This window comes from Microcaecilia unicolor, chromosome 1, assembly GCF_901765095.1.
Source record: "Microcaecilia unicolor chromosome 1, aMicUni1.1, whole genome shotgun sequence".
In the NCBI taxonomy this organism is placed as follows: Eukaryota; Metazoa; Chordata; class Amphibia; order Gymnophiona; family Siphonopidae; genus Microcaecilia; species Microcaecilia unicolor.
The window spans coordinates 36,309,556-36,332,006 of record NC_044031.1 but is presented as its reverse complement, the minus strand read 5'-3'; the positions used below and the strand labels follow the sequence as shown (position 1 = coordinate 36,332,006).

Sequence of the window (22,451 nt, the reverse complement as noted above, 5' to 3'; positions counted from 1 at the left end):
AGCCAAGGAGCCATGAAGGAACTTAAAAACATGTATTTTAAGATGTAAAGTAACATAATATTCATTTTTTGTAGTTTTATAATTGTTATGGTGGAAAGCTGCACTTGGGAGAGTCCCTATCGTGCCCCACCCTGTCCAGGTGTTCCAGATGTGCAAGCAAACCAAAAATCTGGTAACTTTACAGTTATGCATGTATATGCACACGTACATATGTAAATACTATTATTCCAAACATTTACATTCATAATTAGTGCATAAATATTAGCACCTATATTATACAATTTCCCCCTCCTCTCCTTGTGACCTTGGACAAGTCACTTAATCCTCCTTTATCTGCCTGTAAGGTGTCCTTCCCAGCACCTTTGCCTAGTACAGGCTTGTGCATTCTCTTCCCACATTCATTTTTGAGGAGTGAGGATTTTTTTTATTTTCATTTTTTTTTTTTTACATTGCTTCTTTTTTACTTCATTAAATTTTCTGACATGATGACCATGGTGTAGGATGGAAAACGGTGCTAGCACGTACCAAAACCTGTGAACATTTGCCTTCCCTCCCACCCAAGTCGGCTCTCCGAACAATACAACAAAACTACACACTTTTGTGCTGCACAGTCCCGGCCCCCTTCTGACATCATCAGTGTGCGCCAAGCAGGAGGAGGTTCTGCTTTCTCTCTGTTGTTTCCAGGGAAAGAACCAGGGAAGGAAGGGAGAAAAGAGACAGCCTTCCAGCTGGTGGTTCCCCTCTCCCAAATACTGAGCCAGAGACAGAGCCCCAGTTCATTTTTAATCCTGCAAAGCAGCCAAAATGCCTTTTACTCAGGTAGGAGATTGTCCCCAGTTTCTTCAGGGGGGTAATTTAAATATCTGCCAGTTGGACTTAGAAAACCCAAACAGTGATTTTAAAAAGAAATAAATTAGCACTTGGTTTCTTTTCCTGTTTTTATTATTCTTATTATGTTAAGGGTAATAATGATGGAGGCAGCTGAGAAATGCTTTCCACTGCCCTGCTAAGTCTCAGCACAGGGAGGGCTCCTGGTGTACGTGATGCAGAAGGTGCTGACTGTGGAATGGTTTGTGTTTCAGGTGCCAGTAGCCTTTGAGGACATTGCCATCTATTTCTCCCAAGAGGAGTGGAAGGATTTAGAAAAATGGCAGAAGGAGCTTTATAAAGATGTGATGAAGGAAAATTATCAAATCCTGATCTCTATAGGTAAATGATAATTTTACATTTTTATTAGATAGTGTGAGGAATTTGGACATGATCTAAAAAAAAACCCCATAATGAAATGAGTGCTGTAGTGCTCACTAATGTCTCTCAGCCTTGTCCTGTATGCAGGACATGCAAACAGGACAAGGAAAGAAAAAAAAGCATAGTTATGTCAGTGAGTTATAGTGAAGGTAGAAGAAGGTCATAGGGGGCTGTGTCAGTAGGGTTATAGAGAGGGGAGAATGGATGTCATAAAGGGCTATGTCGGGGTTATAGCGAGGGGAGAATGAATGTCACATGGGGCTGTGTCAGTGGGGTTATAGTGAGGGGAGAATGGATGTCACAAGGGGTTGGGACAGGGGTTATAGAGAGGCGTAGAATGGATGTGACATAGGGCTGTGTCAGTGGGGTTATAGTTAGGGGAGAATCAGTGGCGTGGCCAGGGCCCACCCACTTTCGACTCAGGTCCACCCAAAATTGTGACACTCTTGCTGTGGCTGGTGGGGATCCCCAAATCTTGCCAGCTGAAGATTTTCTTTCCTTCCAAATGTCAGCCAGCAGCACTTGCCTTGAGCTGATGCGGAGACCGGCCCTTCCACAGATGCTCAGTTTTCGAACATGGAAAAGCACTGAGCATGCACGGCCTGCCAGCAACAGTATCAGTTTGAGGCAAGTGCTGTCGGCTGCTGTTTGGAAGAATGCTGGCTGCTCGAGGAGGAGGAAATCTTCAGCTGGCAGGGTTTGGGGATCCCCGCCAGTTCAAGTATTTAATATTTGGGGTTTGTGGGCAGGGAAGGGTGGCGAGAGGAGCAAACCGGAGGGGGCAGGGAGGACGAATTCCATGTCCACCCATCTTGGGCTGAAGCCCACCCAAAATTGCCATCTGGTTACGCCCCTGGGGAGAATGGATGTCACATGGGGCTGTGTCAGTGGGATTATAGTCTGCTTTAGTATAGGTCACAGAAGTAGCTGAATTATCAGTATCAGGATTTAAAGTGAGATTAAAATCCACCCTCCCCCCCCAGCAGAGCCCCCTACACATAGCAGTCTAGTCAGCAGCTCAGATATTGTTTCATAAAAGAATTTTTGATCTTGATTATGTGCGTATACATTTAGAAAAGTAAATATGGATTGCCTCATTTGAACTACTAGCAGCGAATACCACCTTCCTTATCAGCCAACTGCTTCTTAGTTTGTCGTTGTTGATCATGTGAGAACAATGTACCCACTCCCTTAGTTTTATTTTGGAGCTTGTTGGATGCCAAGTACACCCTCCAAGTATTTTTTGTGAAATAATATTCATTCATGTTTAGGGAATAGGTTTCCTGAATAAAGAGAGCATCTGTTTGCAGCCATTGCGCTTCTCTGAATAGCAATTGGCATTTAAAAGCTGTATTTAAACCCTTGACATTCAAGGGTGTGAATTTTACATCCCCCAGGGTAGAAAATAAAGTAAGATTATTTGAGGTGTACCCAACCTTATAATATCCCTCTCATCCCAAACCTCTTCAACCATCGTAATAATAAAAGACATTCCATGGACTATAACCCCATTTCCACATACCTCCCCACCCCCCCACCCCCATAACTGAAACTGATGGTAACATGCACCACTATTCAGGCATGTCTCAATGGGGAAGAGCAAATCATGCATAGCCCTAAAATGCAGCATAAACCTTAAAAACAAGTATCTCTTCAGACATAAGAGTCGCTTGAGAAAAACCAAATCTCTTATAACCTCACTTAAGTGTATCCTCTCTTAGTCATTAAAATCTAACTAATTATTTCTCATTGAATGTAAGTCAAGTAGGAGCTGCTTCAGGTAACTGAAGATCAGATGATTGTCTGGTTAAGCGGCCTTAACCACAAGTGATCTAGGTCGGGCTGAGAGATGTTGACATGCCAAGGAAGCTGAAGTACTAGATAAATCACTTCAGGCAAAGCCTTTCTAGTTTCTTTGGGTGATCTAACTTGCTGAAGCTTCCCTTCCAAATAAAATGTTAATGCGATCGGGTGGTGCCCTCTGTATTTGATTCATCTTTTCATGTAGATATCTAGTAAAAGGTTGGAGTTCCTTCCTCCTACGAAGCGTCATTGCTGCCACATCTTGAACCACATCGACCATTTAAGTAACCCACTAAAAGTCTTTAACCATTATAGCTTAATTTATTTTAAAATCTGTAAAGCGTGCTGTTATATCCCGTGGGAGATTGACTGTGTGGGGTCCTGACACATGATAGGCTCCCTCCAGTCGTATGCTATCAGGAGGCAGTAATGTGTCAGTATCAGAAAGAAGTGTACTTTAATTTGCTGCACTACGGATTCGCAGTTTATGTAGTCCGTACTATCCGGAACCCCCTGAAACACAGGTTATGTCGACCAGTGGCCTAGCTATGGGGGGCCACAGGGGCTTGGGCCCCCAAAGGTGGTTCTGAGGCCCCCCAGTTTGGCTGGTGGGATTCCCCAACCCCCGCCAGATAAAGTGTTTGTCCTGCGCTGGTCTCACCACACTGCCTACCCTGCTCTTCTCAGTCACATCATTTACACTCATTTTAGTGAAACTGAGCATGTGTGACACTCGCGCATGCTCAGTTTCATTAAAACAAGGGTGTAGGGTGCAACTGAGAACAGAGCAGGGAAGGCAATGCGAGACCAGCATGGGACAAACGCTTTAGCTGGCAGGGGTTGGGAACCCCCCCCAGCCAAGGTACCATCATGCAGTGTCGTGTTGGCTGGGGGCGGCGGCAGCAGTGGTGACGATGGCAGGGGGGGGGGGGCGGCAGCAGGGAGGTGGGCCAAAATATGCCCCCACTTTCCTCCCGTCAATATCTGGCTATGCCCCTGATGTCGCCTGCTGCGATTCTCCATATCTTCAACTTTTTCAAGTAGAACTTGATCAGTAGTTTTACACTCCTCTAGAGAAGAGTCCAAAGTGATGATAAATTTCATATGTTCCTCCAACCGAGCTTTCGTATCGACCAGCCTATGGCCCAATTCTGCTGCTTTTCCACGGAGATCCACTGCCAATGTACTCGGCTCAGATCGAACTGCTTTCAAATCAGTCTTAACTTCTTGGAGGAATACCTGAAATTCCATAAGTGGACCTCCATCCACCACTGGATCTGCTGATAACTCCTTTATAAGAGGCGGTGTCACTTGTAGGCCCGGCTAGCTTGACCTCCTCACGACTTGCAGCTCCGGTGGGATAAATAAGCAAACTTGCAAAATATGACGAGAGAAGAGCGAAATACTCGTATCCCCGTGTTCTTCAAATGTTCCTCTATAGTGTTAATGCTCTCCCTATATGCGAAATCAACCAAATGAAGGGGATTTGTGCTGAAATTGAATCAGGCTGTGCAGAACTAAAAGCTCAGCTGACCATCTTGGTCCATGATGTCACTTCCTCATACAGATGATGAGGTATTTTGAGCTGCTTCTCCTTAATCAAGGTGTCGACTATTTCTGTTCACTCATGTTTGTAAATATCTTTATTTTAGTAATTTTTTAAAGTCCTGAATTTGAGTTTGTCAAACCCAGAGTGATTTTGGGAACCTAATGCGTTGTTCTAACCCCCAGGAGCAGGATCTCCAGCTGTCACCCCTGATATTATATCTCACATTGAACAAGTGGAAGAGCCGTACGTCGGAGATGAGCTGGGATCAGAGGAAAGCAAGGCTGAGAAAAACAGCTGCTCAGGTGAGTTTAATAATAAGAGGGACTGCTGTAAAACTACTGAGCTGAAGAGTGGAATGAACAGCTGGGAACTGTAGAGACCTCTTTTTAAGCTCCTCTGGAGAGCTTTCTCATCACCCACAGGCACAGACCCCTTTTGCAAACTGCTCTAGAGAGCTCTCTCATCACTCAAAGGCACAGACCCCTTCAAAGGTCCTCGAGAGAGCTCTCTCGTCGCTGACAAGCACAGACCCCTTCACAAACTGCTCTAGAGAGCTCTCTCATCACCCGCAGGCACAGCCTCCCTTCAGATGATGATGAGAGAGCTCTCTAGAGCAGTTTGTGAAGGGGTCTGTGCTTGTGAGCGACGAGAGAGTTCTCTCATCACTCAAAGGCACAGACCCCTTCACAGTTTCCTCTGGAGAGCTCTCTCATCCACAGGCACAGGGCACAGACCCCCTTCACAAGCTGCTGTAGAGAGCTCTCTCATCACCCTCAATCACAGACCCCTTCACAAGCTCCTCTAGAGAGTTCTCTCATCATTCAAAGGCACAGACCCCTTCACAGTCTCCTCTGGAGAGCTCTCTCATCCACAGGCACAGGGCACAGACCCCTTCACAAACTGCTCTAGAGAGCTCTCTCATCACCCTCAATCACAGACCCCTTCACAAGCTCCTCTAGAGAGTTCTCTCATCACTCAAAGGCACAGACCCCTTCACAGTCTCCTCTGGAGAGCTCTCTCGTCCACAGGCACAGGGCACAGACCCCTTCACAAACTGCTCTAGAGAGCTCTCTCATCACCCTCAATCACAGACCCCTTCACAAGCTCCTCTAGAGAGTTCTCTCATCACTCAAAGGCACAGACCCCTTCACAGTCTCCTCTGGAGAGATCTCTCGTCCACAGGCACAGGGCACAGACCCCCTTCACAAGCTGCTGTAGAGAGCTCTCTCATCACCCTCAATCACAGACCCCTTCACAGTCTCCTCTGGAGAGCTCTCTCGTCCACAGGCACAGGGCACAGACCCCTTCACAAACTGCTCTTGAGAGCTCTCTCATCACCCTCAATCACAGACCCCTTCACAAGCTCCTCTAGAGAGTTCTCTCATCACTCAAAGGCACAGACCCCTTCACAGTCTCCTCTGGAGAGCTCTCTCGTCCACAGGCACAGGGCACAGACCCCTTCACAAACTGCTCTAGAGAGCTCTCTCATCACCCTCAATCACAGACCCCTTCACAAGCTCCTCTAGAGAGTTCTCTCATCACTCAAAGGCACAGACCCCTTCACAGTCTCCTCTGGAGAGCTCTCTCGTCCACAGGCACAGGGCACAGACTCCTTCACAAACTGCTCTAGAGAGCTCTCTCATCACCCTCAATCACAGACCCCTTCACAAGCTCCTCTAGAGAGTTCTTTCATCACTCAAAGGCACAGACCCCTTCACAGTCTCCTCTGGAGAGCTCTCTCGTCCACAGGCACAGGGCACAGACCCCTTCAAAGATCCTCTAGAGATCTCTCACTCCGGTAGCAAGAAGCAAGATCTTGAACTGTTAAAGTAAAATTGGGAGGGTAGGGTGGGGGGGGGGAAGGAGGGGAGGGAGGGAGGGTTTAGTTGGGGATAAATGTTTAAAAAAGTTACGCAGCTGAAACACTGTATTAGTTGATTGTTTATTCTGAGATGGCTGTACCTTGATAAAGTTTGGATTGCAATAAATAAGAATTGGAAAAAAAAACACACAGGAAGAGATACGCCATTAGCCAATTATAAAATTTATCATAGAAGCCTATTTATTACAAATAGGGGAATAGATATCTAATTGCTGCTTTGCCAATTACAATTCATAAATAGTACATATAAATAGTCTTTTTCCTTTCTATGTTCCTGTGGAGGAACTTAGCAGCCTGGAGCAAAAGCGCTACGCAGAGCTAGCAAGATTCCTGCTTATGTAGTGATAAACTATTCATTTTATGCATGTTTTCTAAATATGTGTATGTGACAATTCTCAGTCTGCTGTCTCTACTGTAGGCCCCCTTAGCTAAACACAACATTTGATTTGCTTGTTCCAGCAAAACCAGTCTCACAACCTCCAACCATAAATCTCAACACAGAAGAGTCCTAGGGCTTAAATTCCTTCTTCACCCCTCTCTGCTTTTGTGCTTGCAAGTAGAATATTAAGATAAGATTATACTGAAATACTGTCTGTCCTTACCTTGCTGTCTGACAGAGTTGGGCAAACTCTGCTTTACAGAATAAAAGGCAGGCGTCTTAAAAGTTACATAGTGGTCCACCATCTTATCGACCACAGATTTATACATTACTTCCCCAGACCCTATGGTATGGTCCATGCTGGAACCTGGAGGCTCCCAGTGGGGAATTTGCTCCTTAACTACCTGAAAATCCTTTAGTCCCTGCTGATTCTGACGTAGTTATATTGGGGCCCCCTCGCTTCTATTGGGAATCTCAATGGGTATCTTCAGTTCATATAATAGCCATCCTTTCTTTTTTCATCTAGAAAAAGACGAGCAGCCCAAGAAACAACAAGAGTGTATGAGTCACTGCAGATCAATAAAGAAAGAGACAAAATCAACTTTAGATTTGACCAAGAGCCTGACTGTGTATGAGCGAAGACCCAATAATGTCACAGATACAAGAGAAGAGCAGAGAAGCCAGACAACAGAACAGAGATGTATATGCGATGCTTGTGCGATATACCGCAGGGATCACACAACGATCAAACATAAGCAGAGATCTCGCATTGAAGAGAGGACAGTTACACAAGCACACTATACGAAAAGCACCACTCAGAGGGGAGAACACCAGAAACTGAAAATCCAAGCTGGAGAAAGCCCGTTTTCATGTACTGAATGTGAAGCAAGCTTCCTCAAGAAGGCAATGCTAGTGTTCCACCAGAGTATCCACGCAGGAGAGAAACCCGTGACATGCCCACAGTGTGGGAAAAGTTTCAGTAAAAGGCGATCTCTAAAGCGACACCTGAAAACTCACACAGAAGGAAGACCGTATTCATGTGCAGAATGTGGTAAGAGCTTCAGTCAGAAGGCACATCTGACAAAGCACCAGAAAATTCACAAAGCAGATAGAGCATTTTTATGTAGCGAATGTGGAAGAAGCTTTCTAATCAAAGAAAGCCTAATACGCCACCAGAGAACCCATACGGGAGAGCGACCCTTTTCATGTACTGAATGTGGAAAAAGCTTCATTGGGAAAACAGATCTAGTATACCACAAGAAAATCCATGCAGGGGAGAGATTGTTTGTATGTGCTGAGTGTGGGAAGAGCTTTATTCAGAAGTCACAACTAAAAGGGCACCAGAAAATCCATACAGGAGAAAGAGCGTTTTCGTGCACAGAATGCGGGAAAAGCTTCCTATTCAAGCAAAGCTTAGAGTGCCACCAAAGAATCCACACAGGAGAGAGACCCTATCCTTGTAATGAATGTGGGAAAAGCTTCATTCGAAAAACAAATCTTAGATACCACAGGAAAATCCACACTGGAGAGAGACCCTTTGTATGTACTGAGTGTGGGAAAAGTTTTATTAGGAAGCAATATCTAACCTGTCATCAGAAAATCCATACAGGAGAAAGGAACTTTTCATGTGACGAGTGTGGGAAATGTTTCATTCTGAAGACACACCTTTCAGGGCACCAGAAAATCCACAGAGGGGAGAAAGCATTTTCATGTACTGATTGTGGAAAAAGCTTTTTACTGAAGGAAAACTTTCTTCGCCATCAGAGAATCCACACTGGAGAGAGACCATTTTCATGTGCTGAATGTGGGAAAAGCTTCATTCGGAAGATTGATCTAAGATACCACAAGAAAATTCACACTGGAGAAAGACCTTTTATGTGTACTGAATGTGGAAAAAGCTTTATTAAGAAACCTTCTCTAACACGACACCAGAAGATCCACACAGGAGAGAAAAATTTTCTGTGTGTTGAATGTGGAAAATGTTTCCTTCTGAAGACACACCTAACAGCACATCAGAAAATTCATAAAGGTGGAAGACAGCATAATTAAAGTTAAATGACCACCAAAAAAGCTGACACAGAAACATTCTGGATAATGTTTATCAATACCCTATGAAACAGTGGTTCCTACTCCTGGTCCTGGAGGCATCCCAGCCAGTCAGGTTTTCAGGATATCCATAATGAATATTCATGAGAGAGATTTGCATGCAGTGGAGGCAGTGCATGCAAATCTCTCTCATGAATATTCATTGTGGATATCCTGAACACCCAACTGGCTGGGGAGCCTCCAGGACCAGGTTTGGGAATCACTGCTATGAAGCATAGTAGAGGAGGTGACTAACTACACAGGTTACAGAACAATGAGAAAAAGCAAATATTAAGAGTTTTGAATGGTCGAGACTGGAGATTTAGTTAAGAAAAGCCCCAAACTGAAAGAGCCCTGACCCTAATGGCATGCCCACCCTTTTGAGCTCATGTATTTACATTTTTTCCACCTGGACCTGACAAACTGCAAAACTCAATTATCATACAGCCAAAATTAACATCACAATGGCTAATAATAAGAACACCACAACCTCCAAAAGGAGACCCAAATAATGCCCCCTAATGTCTACCTACAATCTACATATTGTGTACTGTAATAGATTCAGATAGAATATACAATCACATAGACTTTATTACAATTTTAATTTAGTTCCTGCCTTTCTAGTAGTAGCTAAAGGTAAATTACATTGAGGTACAGTAGGTGTTTTCCTGTCCCCAGAGCACTTCCAATCCAAGCTTGTACCTGAAGTAATAGTGGGTTAAATGACTTGGCCAAGATAACGAGGAGCAGCAGCAGGATTTTAACCTTGGCTTCCTTAGTTCTCAGCCCACCGCCCTAACCGTTAGGCTGCTTTTCTATCCTGACAACAGAACAGAAGGGCAGAAAAAGAGGAGCATATGGGACTAAGGACCAGTTAATATCGAACTAGAAAATATCTAAATAAAAGATATCACAACCAGCAGTAAAAAGAATCCAAAATTCCCGATCAATGTGGATGAACTATAAGAAAGCATTTGATAACATCCCTTAGTCTTGAATTATAAATTGTCTTGAAATATACAAAATAAACCCAGGATTGATTGGGAAAACAAGTTTGCAATGAAAATGCAGCAGACTACCATTTGCATTATACGGATGATCAATTTATCATTCTTGACATCAGGATCCCTGCCACCACTTTTGTTTTGCCTGGCACTGAATCCTCTGAGAGTGCTTCTTGAGTTTTGACTATCAGGGCCGGTCTTAGACAGAGGCGGCCGCATAGGGCCCTGCGCCTAAGGGGGCCCCGTGCGGCGCGCCTCAACTCTGCCTCGCGCCTCCGACCTCCGCCGCCGGACCGCCGCTGCTCGCCTGCCCTCCACCCATATCCAGCGTCGTGTCTTAATCTTGAAAAGTCAGATGATCCACAGATGATTTAAAGCTTTCCAGATCCTTTAATCATCAATTAGCAGAACAACTTTGAGCAGCTTCTGACATATTTGGTTTGGACAAATATGCTAAAGAGAGCCTTAGAAGAGGAAAACTAGGAGGGTCAGGTGAACACACTGAGTGGAAGGAGTGGGGAGCCGTAAGGAGTCAGGGCCGCCAAGAGGGGGGGACAGGGGGGACAAAAGTCCCGGGGCCCGGGCCTCCAGGGGGGCCTGGCGCCGCTGTCGCCAGGCCCGCCCTCTGTCGCCACCTGGCCCGCCCTCCGTCACTCCCAGAACTAACCTTAAGCCTCCTTTCACTTCGCAGCAAGCAGCAGCAGGACAGGCCACTCCTTCCTTCCATGTCCCGCCCCCTCGCCTGATGTAACGTGTGCGAGGGCGGGGCACAGAAGGAAGGAGGAGAGGTCTGCCCTGCCGCTGCTTGCTGCGAAGTGAAAGGAGGCTTAAGGTTAGTCCGGAGGGCCCGGCCCGATAGCGGGTGGAGAGGGGCCCGGCGACCTCGGGTGGGTGGGCGGCGGGGGGGGCCCGGCGATCTCGAGTGGCGGCGACCTCGAGTGGGCGGGGCCCAGCGATCTTGGGGGGGGGGGCCCGGGGGCGGCCTTGTCCCGGGCCCGGCTCCTGCTCTCGGCGGCCCTGTAAAGGAGTGCCTGGTATTATAGTGGTGGAGGACAGCGGCACTGGAGGGAAGTCCCGCCCTAGACATGACATCATCGTCTGCCACCTTAAAGGAAGTCTCCCAACAGATCCTGCCACAGGCACATGGTACAAAACAAAAGGTTTGGTGCACTTCAGGGGCGTTGAGAAGGCTTTCTGAGGGCACTTTGAGACTGTTTGCTAGTTCAGTATTTTATTCATGCTCCCTTTATTGGTAACGGGCAAGAAGAAAGTTAAAACCCGTGCTGGGACTGGGGCTGCTGCTCCAGTTCATTGGACCTGTGGCTAAAGGTACTACTTCACAACCTCCAGTGACTGCTTCATTTCAAGCTGGTCTCTCTCCTCAGTCTTCCTCCAGTTTAGTCCCAGTTGAGTGGAGGAGTAGCCTAGTGGTTAGTGCAGTGGACTTTGATCCTGGGGAACTGAGTTCAATTCCCACTGCAGCCCCTTGTGACTCTGGGCAAGTCACTTAACCCTCCATTGCCCCTGGTACAAAATAAGTACCTGAATATATGTAAACCGCTTTGAATGTATTTGCAAAATACCACAGAAAGGCAGTATATCAAGTCCCATTAACAAGATTCCATGCACAATCTCAAAGAATAGCAACATTCTAGAATCTCAAGGAGTGGCGATTTCAGATTCTGGAATGTTGCTACTATTTGAAGATTCTACATGGAATGTTGCTAGTGGAGGAGTAGCCTAGTGGTTAGTGCAGTGGATTTTGATCCTGGGGAACTGAGTTCGATTCCCACTGCAGCTCCTTGTCACTCTGGGCAAGTCACTTAACCCTCTATTGCCCCTGGTACAAAATAAGTACCTCAATATATGTAAACTGCTTTGAATGTAGTTGCAAAAAAAAAAAAAAAACTCAGAAAGGCAGTATATTTATTTGTTACATTTGTATCCTACATTTCCCCACCTATTTGCAGGCTCAATGTGGCTTACAATTTTCCGTCATGACGTCATTTCAGAATACTTATACAATCGGTAATATATATAGAACATGAATGCTAAATGAACAGTCGGGCAAAAAAAAGGGAAAATATACAAATGGTTTCACATATTGAACATGGATTTAACAATACGGTATAGGGAGAGAGTAATCCTATTGTTATATATCAAGTCCCATTTCCCTTTCCCATATTGAGGACTCTTCCTCCCCCCCACCCCCTCCTGGGAATGTTCTAAATCTGAATATCTCTGAGGTTGGAACCACCCCGGTAGGTGTGGGAAACCTGGGTGTTTCTCCTCAGGTTATCGTCGACTTCTGTCAGTTTGATTCCATCAGTGCCTTTGCCAAAACCTCTTGCTCTGATGGTGCTGTAGAGTCTTTGGCCTTGGAAAGTACTTTAGGAGAAGTGTCACTTAAAGATATTTGGAGTTTGCTGAACAAGACTAACCTTTTCAAGGTGTATTGACTCAAACTTTTCTCAAGAGACTGTTAACTTCGAACTCATGATTTAAGATTGCAAAAGTCAAGGGGAGGCAATGAGTCAGATCTAGTCTCAGGTTTCAATGTGCAAGTGGCAGTAGCCATGCAGATTAAAAGATGCAATGAGTGTTTGTTGCCTTCTGGAGACCATTGAGAATGCGGTCAAAGCAACAAAAAAATTGAGGATTCTAACTTTTCCTAAAATCCATTACCTCTCATTTGTGTTGTTTATGAAATTACTAGTAAAAAAGGCCCGTTTCTGACACAAATGAAACGGGCGCTAGCAAGGTTTTCCTTGGAGTGTGTATGTTTGGGAGAGTGTATGTGAGAGTGACTGTTTGACAGTCAGAGTGAAAGTCTGAGTGTGTGAGAGAGAGAGTGAGTCTGGGTGTGAGTGTGTTTGTGAGAGAGTGTGTGCAAGTGTGTATGTGAGACAGTGTGAGAGAGAGTGTGTGTGTGTGGGCAAGAGAGAGAGTGTGTGTGAGACACAGATTCTCTGTGAGAGTGAGTGTATGACACCAAGCGACTGTGTGAGTGACTGTGTGGCACATACAGAGTGAATGTGATACTGTGTGAGACAGAGTGTGTGAGAGTGAGAGTCAGAAAGACATTGTATATGAGAGAGAGAGTGTGAGCCGTGCCCTCCCAATCCATGGCCATCTGTCCCCTGCCCCCTCCATTCATCCTTTTCCAGCAATTCCCCTCTGTCCCTGAGCCCTGCCCTCCCAATCCATGGCCATCCATGTTTGTCTGTCACCTGCCCCCTCCATTCATCCCTATCCAGCAGTTCCCCTCTCTGCCTGAGGCCTGCCCTGCAATCCATATGCACCCATGCCCATCTGTCCCCTCCATTCATCCCTATGCAGCAATTCCCCTCTCCCTGAGTCCTGCCCTTCCAATCCATGCCCATCCATGCTCCTCTGTCACCTGGCCCCTCCATTTTTCCCTATCCAGCATTTCCCCTCTCTGCCTGAGGCCTGCTCTGCAATCCATATGCATCCATGCCCATCTGTCCCCTCCATTCATCCCTATCCAGCAATTCCCCTCTCCTTGAGTCCTGCCCTTCCAAGCTCCTCTGTCACCTGGCCCCTCCATTTTTCCCTATCCAGCATTTCCCCTCTCTGCCTGAGGCCTGCTCTGCCATCCATATCCATCCATCCCCATCTGTCCCCTCCATTCATCCCTATCCAGCAATTCCCCTCTCCCTGAGTCCTGCCCTTCCAATCCATGCCCATCCATGGTCATCTGTCACCTGGCCCCTCCATTTTTCCCTATCCAGCATTTCCCCTCTCTGCCTGAGGCCTGCTCTGCAATCCATATCCATCCATGCCCATCTGTCCCCTCCATTCATCCCTATCCAGCAGTTCCCCTCTCCCTGAGTCCTGCCCTTCCAATCCATGCCCATCCATGCTCATCTGTCACCTGGCCCCTCCATTTTTCCCTATCCAGCAATTTCCCTCTCTCCCTGAGTCCTGCCCTCCCAATCCATGCCCATCCATGCTCCTCTGTCCCCTGCCCCCTCCATTCATCCATTTCCAGTAATTCCCCTCTCTCCCTGTGCCCTGCCCTCCTAATCCATACCCATCCATGCTCCTCTGTCCCCTGCCGCCTCCATTCATCCTTTTCCTGCAAGTCCCCTCTCGCCCTTCCATGACCCCCCCTCGCATCCATGCTACTCTCTCTCCCATGTCCCAGCCTGGCCCGCCCTCTTCTCCCCCCCCCCTTCGCATCCATGCCTCGCATCCATGCCCCCCCCTTCGCATCCATGCCCCCCCCACCCCTTCGCATCCATGCATCCCTTTTTTTTTTATTCTTTTTAACTTTACCTCCGTGGCGGTTCGTGCAGCGAAGCGTCAGGGAAGGAGGCGGCGCTCCCGACATCTAGCTTTCCCTTCGCTGTGTTCCGCCTATTGAAGGCGGAACACAGCGAAGGGAAGGCTAGACGTCGGGAGCGCCGCCTCCTTTCCTGACGCTTCGCTTCCGGATTTGTTTGTTTAGACGCGAGGGCGGGGCAGAGACGGCTGGGTGGCTTCACACGACGAACCCCACGAAGGCTTCAGAACGTTGTCCTCATTAGAACGTTCACGGTGCGTTTTATTATATTAGATTTCAAAGAGATTTTACAATTACATAATTTTGGGAGTCTCTTACAAAACTGCGGTAAAATTTGCAGTTACCATGGCTTAACGTGAGACTTTACTCACGGTAACTGGAAATTTAACTCAGCTATTATTGGAACGTGCCCGGCATTTGTTGTTACAGATGCAGCTTTAAGTCTGCAGCTATCACTTTTCTTGGAGTTAATGCAGAAACACTTAGGGGGTCCTTTTACTAAGGTACGCGGAAAAATGGGCTGCGCTAGAGTAGGCGTGTATTTTGGGCGTGCGCAGAGCCATTTTTCAGCGCGCCTGTAAAAAAAAACCTTTTTAAAATTTTTGCCGAAAATGGATGTGCGGCAAAATAAAAATTGGTGCGCGTGCGTCCATTTTGGGTCTGAGACCTTACTGCCGTCCGTTGACTTAGTGGTAAGGTCTCACACAGTAACTGTGCAGTAATTACTTGCGTAGAATGACGATTACCACCCAGTTTCCGCCATGCACAGGAAAATAAAAACTATTTTCCGATACGCGCAAAAATCAAAATTACCGCCCGGGCCTTGCGCTAGCCAGGTGGTAACTCCAAATTGACACATGTTGGGTGCGCATTGGCGCATATGTGGCTTAGTAAAAGGGCCTCTTAGAGCTGGATTCTATAAATGGTACTCAAAAACAGGTGCTGACAAAGATCAGCGCTAAGTGCAATTCTATGTTACAAGACTTATGAGGAGAGACTTGCTGACCTGAACGTGTGTACCCTGGAGGAAAGGAAAAACAGGGGTGATATGATACAGACGTTCAAATATTTGAAAGGTAAAAATCCGCAAACGAACCTTTTCCGTAGATGGGAAGGCGGTACAACTAGAGGACATGAAATGAGATTGAAGGGGGGGCAGACTCAAGAAAAATGTCAGGAAGTGTTTTTTCACGGAGAGGGTGGTGGATGCTTGGAATGCTCTCCCACGGGAGGTGGTGGAAATGAAAACGGTAACGGAATCCAAACATGCGTGGGATAAACATAAAGGAATCCTGTTCAGAAGGAATGGATCCTTGGGAGCTTAGACGAGATTAGATGGCAGAGCCGGTAGTGGGAGGCAGGGCTGGTGGTTGGGAGGCGGGGATAGTGTTGGGCAGACTTATACGGTCTGTGCCCTGAAAATGGAAGATACAAATCAAGGTAAGGTATATACAAAAAGTAGCACATATGAGTTATCTTGTTGGGCAGACTGGATAGACCGTGCCGGTCTTTTTCTGCCGTCATCTACTATGTTACTATAAGGGGCATGAGCCCTGTACAGAATAGCACTTTTGTTTGTTTATTTCAAACTTCATATACTGCCAAGCTTACACAGATCATGGCAGTTAACAATTATAAGAAAAATACATATCGGGCCAGATTATATGTATGGCACCTGAAAAGTCCGTGAGGTAAAAAAATTACGTCTAGGCATATTCCATAAGGTATGGCTACATTTTACAGAATAGGCTTAAATTTTCGCATGGTATATAGAATACACCGAGCGCTTCTTCAGCCAACCAAATTTGGTCACATCCATTTAGGCCACGTTTTACTTGGCGTAAATCCCGGTGCCTAAATTAGGCACAGAGTGGGTGTATTCTATAATAATGTGCATAGATTTTAGAAATGTACAGGCCCTGCCCATGGCCCCACCCTCTTTTCAACTCTGCAACTTAAAATTTAGGCGCACCATGTTACAGAATATGCTTAACGATTTGTGCACGTAAACTGTGATTAATGCCAATTAGTGATGACATTCAATTAACAGTGCTGATTAACCTGTTAAACAATTAAGGTATGCGCATTGTTATAGAATGCGCTTTGATTTCCACGTGTAAATTAAGGTGCCATATAGAGAATCCGGAGGATCGGGTAGCAGAAAAGAACTCCAGTGTCAAACAAGAATCATACAGACCAACCAGCTCACTTTCAACTGCTGTACTTGGGGCTCATTTTGCTAAGAAGGATTTACATTTTTGAGGCCAACAGGTCATTATTTTCTCTAATGTATCAAGGGTTACCCAACTTAAAAGGAAACATTTTTTGCAATATAAATCAGGTGTGTTAGGTTTTGGAGCAAACCTTTTTTCTTTGTTTTCCAAGCAAACGTCTTACTACATATGAGGAAATGAATTGTCTCTGTACTGAGACCTCTCAATTAGAAGGTATTTTTTTTAATAAATAGAAGCTTGTTTTCTGTTGGGGTTTTTTTTGTTTGTTTGTTCTTTTACTTGTTCAGATCTGAATTTGTTTTTCTTTCTTAAGGTTACTTTCTCTTTCCTTTAAATTATTATTGTCTTTTAAAGGATAAGAATAACCTACTTAAGAATGATTTTCCAGATATTCATAGAGTTCTCACTATTTCCTTGTAATGTGGTGTCTGATCTTGATTGTTATGCTTTTGAATTGTACATTTTAATAGTTCTTTTTTCATATTTCCTCTAATATTTTTTGGGAACTAAATTTAAAAAAGTTAAAACTGAAAAAAAAAATCTCTCTGATTGAAGACTAATAAAAAGAAACTTGATCAAGAGAGGTGTATGTAAATAGGAATTAAAGAAATGTGTGTGCTCATCCAGGTTGACTGATCTCTGAGGTTGGCTGGCTGTTAGTGGGTTGGCAGACTGCAGGGGAATTATTTAAAAAGAAAACGTGTGAATGGCAGCTGGCAGCAAAAGTGGAGTCTTGGCAAGATATGAGTGGGCAAGCGGGGCAATCATGAGAAAGTCCACTGAGTCTGGGCAGTATGTAGGCAGCAGTGTAGGCATGGTGATTGGAGAAAATGATGGCACGAGTGACTAGCAGCGAATAGTGCGCTGAGGACCCCTGGGAAGATAAAGGCTGCACAGGAGAAGCTGGAAGCTTTTAAATGTATTTGTGGTGTGTGTATGCCAGGGCTGTGAGTGTGTATGTGTGTTAATGTGTAAAGAGACGTTTTGGAGAACTTTTACTTGTGCTTTAAACTGAAGAAGGCTCATGGCAGAGGCATAGCCAGATCTCAGATTTTGAGTGGGCCCCTGAGCAAACTGGGTGGGCACATGTAATGTATGCATTTGCCCCCCCCCCCCCCCCAACGTGCCTGAGATGTGCATGCAAATTAATTACTTAAGCTCAATGACATCAATACTTGGGTGCTAATCAATTATAGATGTTAATTGCCATAGTAACATAGTAGATTATGGCAAGTAAAGACCTGTACAGTCCATCCAGTCTGCCCAACTCAAAACATTAAATACCTGAGCTGGCAGGGATCCCCAATCTGTGTCAGCTCAAAACCTCCTTGAACGTGACTGGAACTCTCTTCAACACACCTCCACAATGTTTATATAAGTGACGTCAGAAGCCATCGGGATACTAAGAATGTAATAAATCTGGACAGAAAGGCAGAAAAATAAATTGAAGAAAACTGAAAGAAACAGGAGGGAGAAAAATAACAAATGGACAGGAAACCCTGGCAAGAGAGTTAAGAGAAGATGAAGGAAAGCAGAAACAAGAGAATGGGAGCAACACAATTGGAAAAAGTAAATGGCCAGACAGCAAAGGTAGAGAAAATAATTGTATTATTAATTTAGGAGTGATCTCAATCTTGCATACTGTCTTCCCTGTGACTGACTGCATGACTCACAATAAACAGAAATTGAAATAAAAATAATTTAGGATAAAGTAATGTAACTGTGTTAATAAAGGTTAATAAATACAAATAAAACATAAAATAGAAAATAAGATGATATCTTTATAATTTACTAATTTTAATACATTTTTGACTAGTCTTCAGAGACCAACACTTCTTTCCTCAAGTCAGGAGAAGATACTATAACAGCAGTGACCTGACCTGAGGCAGGAGGTTTTGGCCTCTGAAAGCTAATGAGAAAAAGTTTTAGGCTAGTCCAATAAAAAGATATCTTATTTTCAAGTGCCTGAACTGAGCATGTGCAGGAGGTCCGGCATCGGCAACAGCATGGTAGGGGGCTCATGCAGTGGACCTCTTCAGCTAGCGAGGCTTAGGCATCTCCGCCAGTGATTCAACCAGTGCCACAATTTTGGAGTGGGCTTAAGCTCAAAGTGGGGGGGGGCAGGCCCCTTTGCAGTTATGCCCCTGGGGGGAATAGATGCTGGATAGGAGGTATAATAGAGTGAACTGAAACACTCCTTCTTACCCCATCCCTGCTGTCACTGGTGTAAATAAAATATTTTCTGCAATGGCCGTGGGATTGAGGTGTGCCAGGGGGTGGAGCCATGAGGTAGAGTGGGTGAGGCCAAAGTAGAGTGGGGCAGGGCTGGGGCTTGTACTAAAATCTCCCTCTCAAAAATCAGGAACCCTTGGCAGCCCTGACGGGAGGTGATGAAGGATCCATATGAAGAACATACTCAGAAAGAATTGAGTCAACATCTCCTTAAGAGAAATTAAAACTACAAAAAGGGAAATTAAGAAACAGAGATGCCAAGTTGCCCATTTCCAGGCTGGAGATATTAGGCCAGTCCTGGATTTCTAATCACCCGATCCTGGTGCCTTATGAAACTTGAGGCACTGATTGTAATGCAAGAAGGTTGGATAAAACAGGAGACAAAGTGACGTCAACACGTTGAAACCAATTAGAGTAATCCCTGTTTCTACTCCCCCGCACAGCTGTCATCCCCATACACTCAAAATAAACAAACCTATGAGCTGCTGCATCCATGTTCTTTATTGTTGGTAGCATTATAATTTAATCACATATTTTCAAACGTCAGCTTGTGCAGCATATGGATGTACACAGAGGAAGTTCTGAGAGAAGAGGACATTTCTCTGGTAAGTGAACACTATTTTGCTTTGTGCTTTGGGAACGTAAAGATTGGGGTTTAAAGGAGGAATTGTAGGTTAGTGATAGGCAAAATAAAAATATAAAAAAAGCAAATTTTATCAACTAATCTCCATAGTCTTTGCCCCTTAGTTTTAAAAACTTTGTACCAGAGCATTAACAGATAGACTCTAGCAAACACTGCAAGATCTAGTTTAGTCTTCCCACCTACCTACCCTCCCAAACACCCGCCCACCCCTAGGATAACTCTTCATTTACAGTCAGTTATTGTAATTAGGGTAACAAGCAAGGAGTGCTCTTACAGAATTTTAAATACATTTCATTAACATCTAAAAAGGAAACACTAAATAAATCATACAATATACTATATAAACTAAAATACATTTTTATATTAGGCTAATATCCTTAATACTGTAGCAAGTTTTAAATTATTGAAAAACTCAAAAACACTAAGATGGAGTCAGCAGTCCAGCAGTGAGAGGGGTGCTATCCAGTCTTTTGCATTGAGTGTCACATGTATGATTATCTCCCAGTTGGTGAGATGTCATATGTGTGTGCCCGATGCAAAGAGCTCCTAGCTCTCAGAGAACATGTCCGTTCTTTTGAGGCTAGAGTAGCAGACTTGGTGGAACTGAGGGAGACAGAGAGGTACATAGAGGAGACCTACAGGGATGTTGTAGAGAAGTCCCACCTCCAGTCTGGTAGCCCCTGTGCAACCTTGGAGGAGGGAGGTCTAGAAGGAGAGCATCACCCTGGTGAAGTAGGAAGTACTCCTGTAGCCAGAACCTGCCCTCTTGCACTGATGATATGTCTCCAAGTGCTGCCCAGGAGGGAAGGGTGAGGACAGCTGTTGTAGTTGGTGATTCGATTATTAGGCATATAGTTGGGTGGCTGGTGGACGTGAGGATCGCCTGGTGACTTGCCTGCCTGGTGCGAAGCAGGGGCGTAGCCAGACTTCAGCAGGAGGGGGGTCCAGAGCCCAAGGTGAGGGGGCACATTTTAGTCCGTCCCCCCCCTCCCGGCACCGAAAAATTAGATATAATAGGCATGATTGAACTGGTGGAGGGTTAGCATTTTATATTAACGAGAGCCTTGAATCAAATAGATTGAAAATTCTGCAGGAAACAAAACCCTTCTTGGAATTGCTATGGATTGAAATTCCATGTGTAAAGGGGAAAAGGATAGTGATAGGAGTGTACTACCGTCTGCCTAGCCAGGATGAACAGACGGATGCAGAGATGTTAAAGGAAATTAGGGATGCAAACAAACTGGGCAACACAATAATAATGGGTGATTTCAATTACCCTGATATTGACTGGGTAAATGTAACATTGGGGCATGCTAGGGAGGTAAAATTCCTTGATGAAATCAAGGACTGCTTATGGAGCAGCTGGTACAGGAGCCAACGAGCGAAGGAAAAATTCTAGACCTTAGTGGAGCGCATGATCTGGTGTGGGAGGTAATGGTGCTGGGGCTGCTTGATAACAGTGATCATAATATGATCGGATTTTATATTAGCTTCTTTTTGTTACATTTGTACCCTGTGCTTTCCCACTCATGGCAGGCTCAATGCGGCTTACATGGGGCAATGGAGGGTTAAGTGACTTGCCCAGAGTCACAAGGAGCTGCCTGTGCCTGAAGTGGGAATCGAACTCAGTTCCTCAGTTCTCCAGGACCAAAGTCCACCACCCTAACCACTAGGCCACTCCTCCATTACCACTAGGCCACGCCCACTCCTCCACTGTTGCTACTATTTGAGATTCTACATGGAATGTTGCTATTCCACTAGCAACATTCCATGTAGAAGTCAGCCCTTGCAGATCACCAATGTGGCCGCGCAGGCTTCTGTTTCTGTGAGTCTGACGTCCTGCACGTACGTGCAGGACGTCAGACTCACAGAAGCAGAAGCCTGCGCAGCCTTCTACATGGAATGTTGCTAGTGGAATAGCAACATTCCATGTAGAATCTCCAATAGTATCTATTTTATTACATTTGTACCCCGCGCTTTCCCACTCATGGCAGGCTGAATGCGGCTTACATGGGGCAATGGAGGGTTAAGTGACTTGCCCAGAGTCACAAGGAGCTGCCTGTGCCTGAGGTGGGAATCGAATTCAGTTCCCCAGGACCAAAGTCCACCACCCTAACCACTAGGCCACTCCTCCACTCTGATGTAAGTATACATAGGAAATCAAATACGTTAGCGTTTAACTTTAAAAAAGGAGACTATGATAAAATGAGTAGAACTGTGAAAAAAAACTTAGAGGAGCGGCTGCGAGTGTCAAAAATTTACATCAGGCGTGGATGCTGTTCAAAAACACCATTCTGGAAGCCCAGGCCAAATATATTCCGCGTATTAAAAAAGGAGAATGGAAGACCAAACGACAGCCGGCATGGTTAAAAAGTGAGGTGAAAGAAGCTATTAGAGCTAAAAGAAAATCCTTCAGAAAATGGAAGAAGGAACCGACTGAAAATAATAAGAAACAGCATAAGGAATGTCAAGTCAAATGCAAAACGGTGATAAGGAAGGCTAAGAGGGACTTCGAAAAAAAGATTGCGTTGGAGGCAAAAACACATTTGTGTGTATCTGGATTTCCAGAAGGCGTTCGACAAAGTACCTCATGAAAGACTCCAGAGGAAATTGGAGAGTCATGGTAGTGTTCTATTGTGGATTAAAAACTGGTTAAAGGATAGAAAACAGAGAGTAGGGTTAAATGGTCAGTATTCTCAATTGAGTTAAGATGACTCCATCAGGAACCAGGATATCCTCACTGAAATGTTTGCCATCTGTATTGTATAGAACAGCGTAGAAAGATGAGCACACAATGCAGAGTTTATAACTGCTTTTGCTACCAGCTACAATAATTTAAAGCTATTTTAGTGATATTCAATTTTTATTTCATGCTATTTATAGCTAGATATGGGAAGTTTTCAAATAAATTAAAAAAGCTGCCCAATAAGTAAAATAAATAAATACATAAATTCTCCTCCACCTTTTAAGGCACTGCCTATCCAACTGAAACAGCTTTAGACTTGTTACAGATGGACCAGCATAAGGCAGCCCCTTAATTCTAATAATCCAGTTTGCTATTGTTTTGGGAGCACTAATACCGAGGC

General features: G+C 45.0%; 1 protein-coding gene across 1 annotated transcript; it reads left to right on the top strand.

The window, feature by feature from the left end:
- The first annotated feature begins 689 nt into the window (after nt 1-689).
- On the top strand, nt 690-4,978 carry LOC115465102 (protein ZNF783-like). The gene is made up of 3 exons (XM_030195510.1): nt 690-819; nt 1,083-1,209; nt 4,783-4,978. The coding sequence occupies exons 1-3, from the start codon at nt 805-807 to the stop codon at nt 4,974-4,976; spliced, it is 336 nt and encodes a 111-aa protein (XP_030051370.1). The 5' UTR covers nt 690-804; the 3' UTR covers nt 4,977-4,978.
- Nucleotides 4,979-22,451: the final 17,473 nt, after the last annotated feature.

Excerpts from the sequence above, each read along its gene's own strand:
- LOC115465102 (XM_030195510.1), top strand. Across the intron at positions 1,210-4,782 it reads TCAAATCCTGATCTCTATAG|GAGCAGGATCTCCAGCTGTC; the intron begins GTAAATGATAAT and ends TCTAACCCCCAG.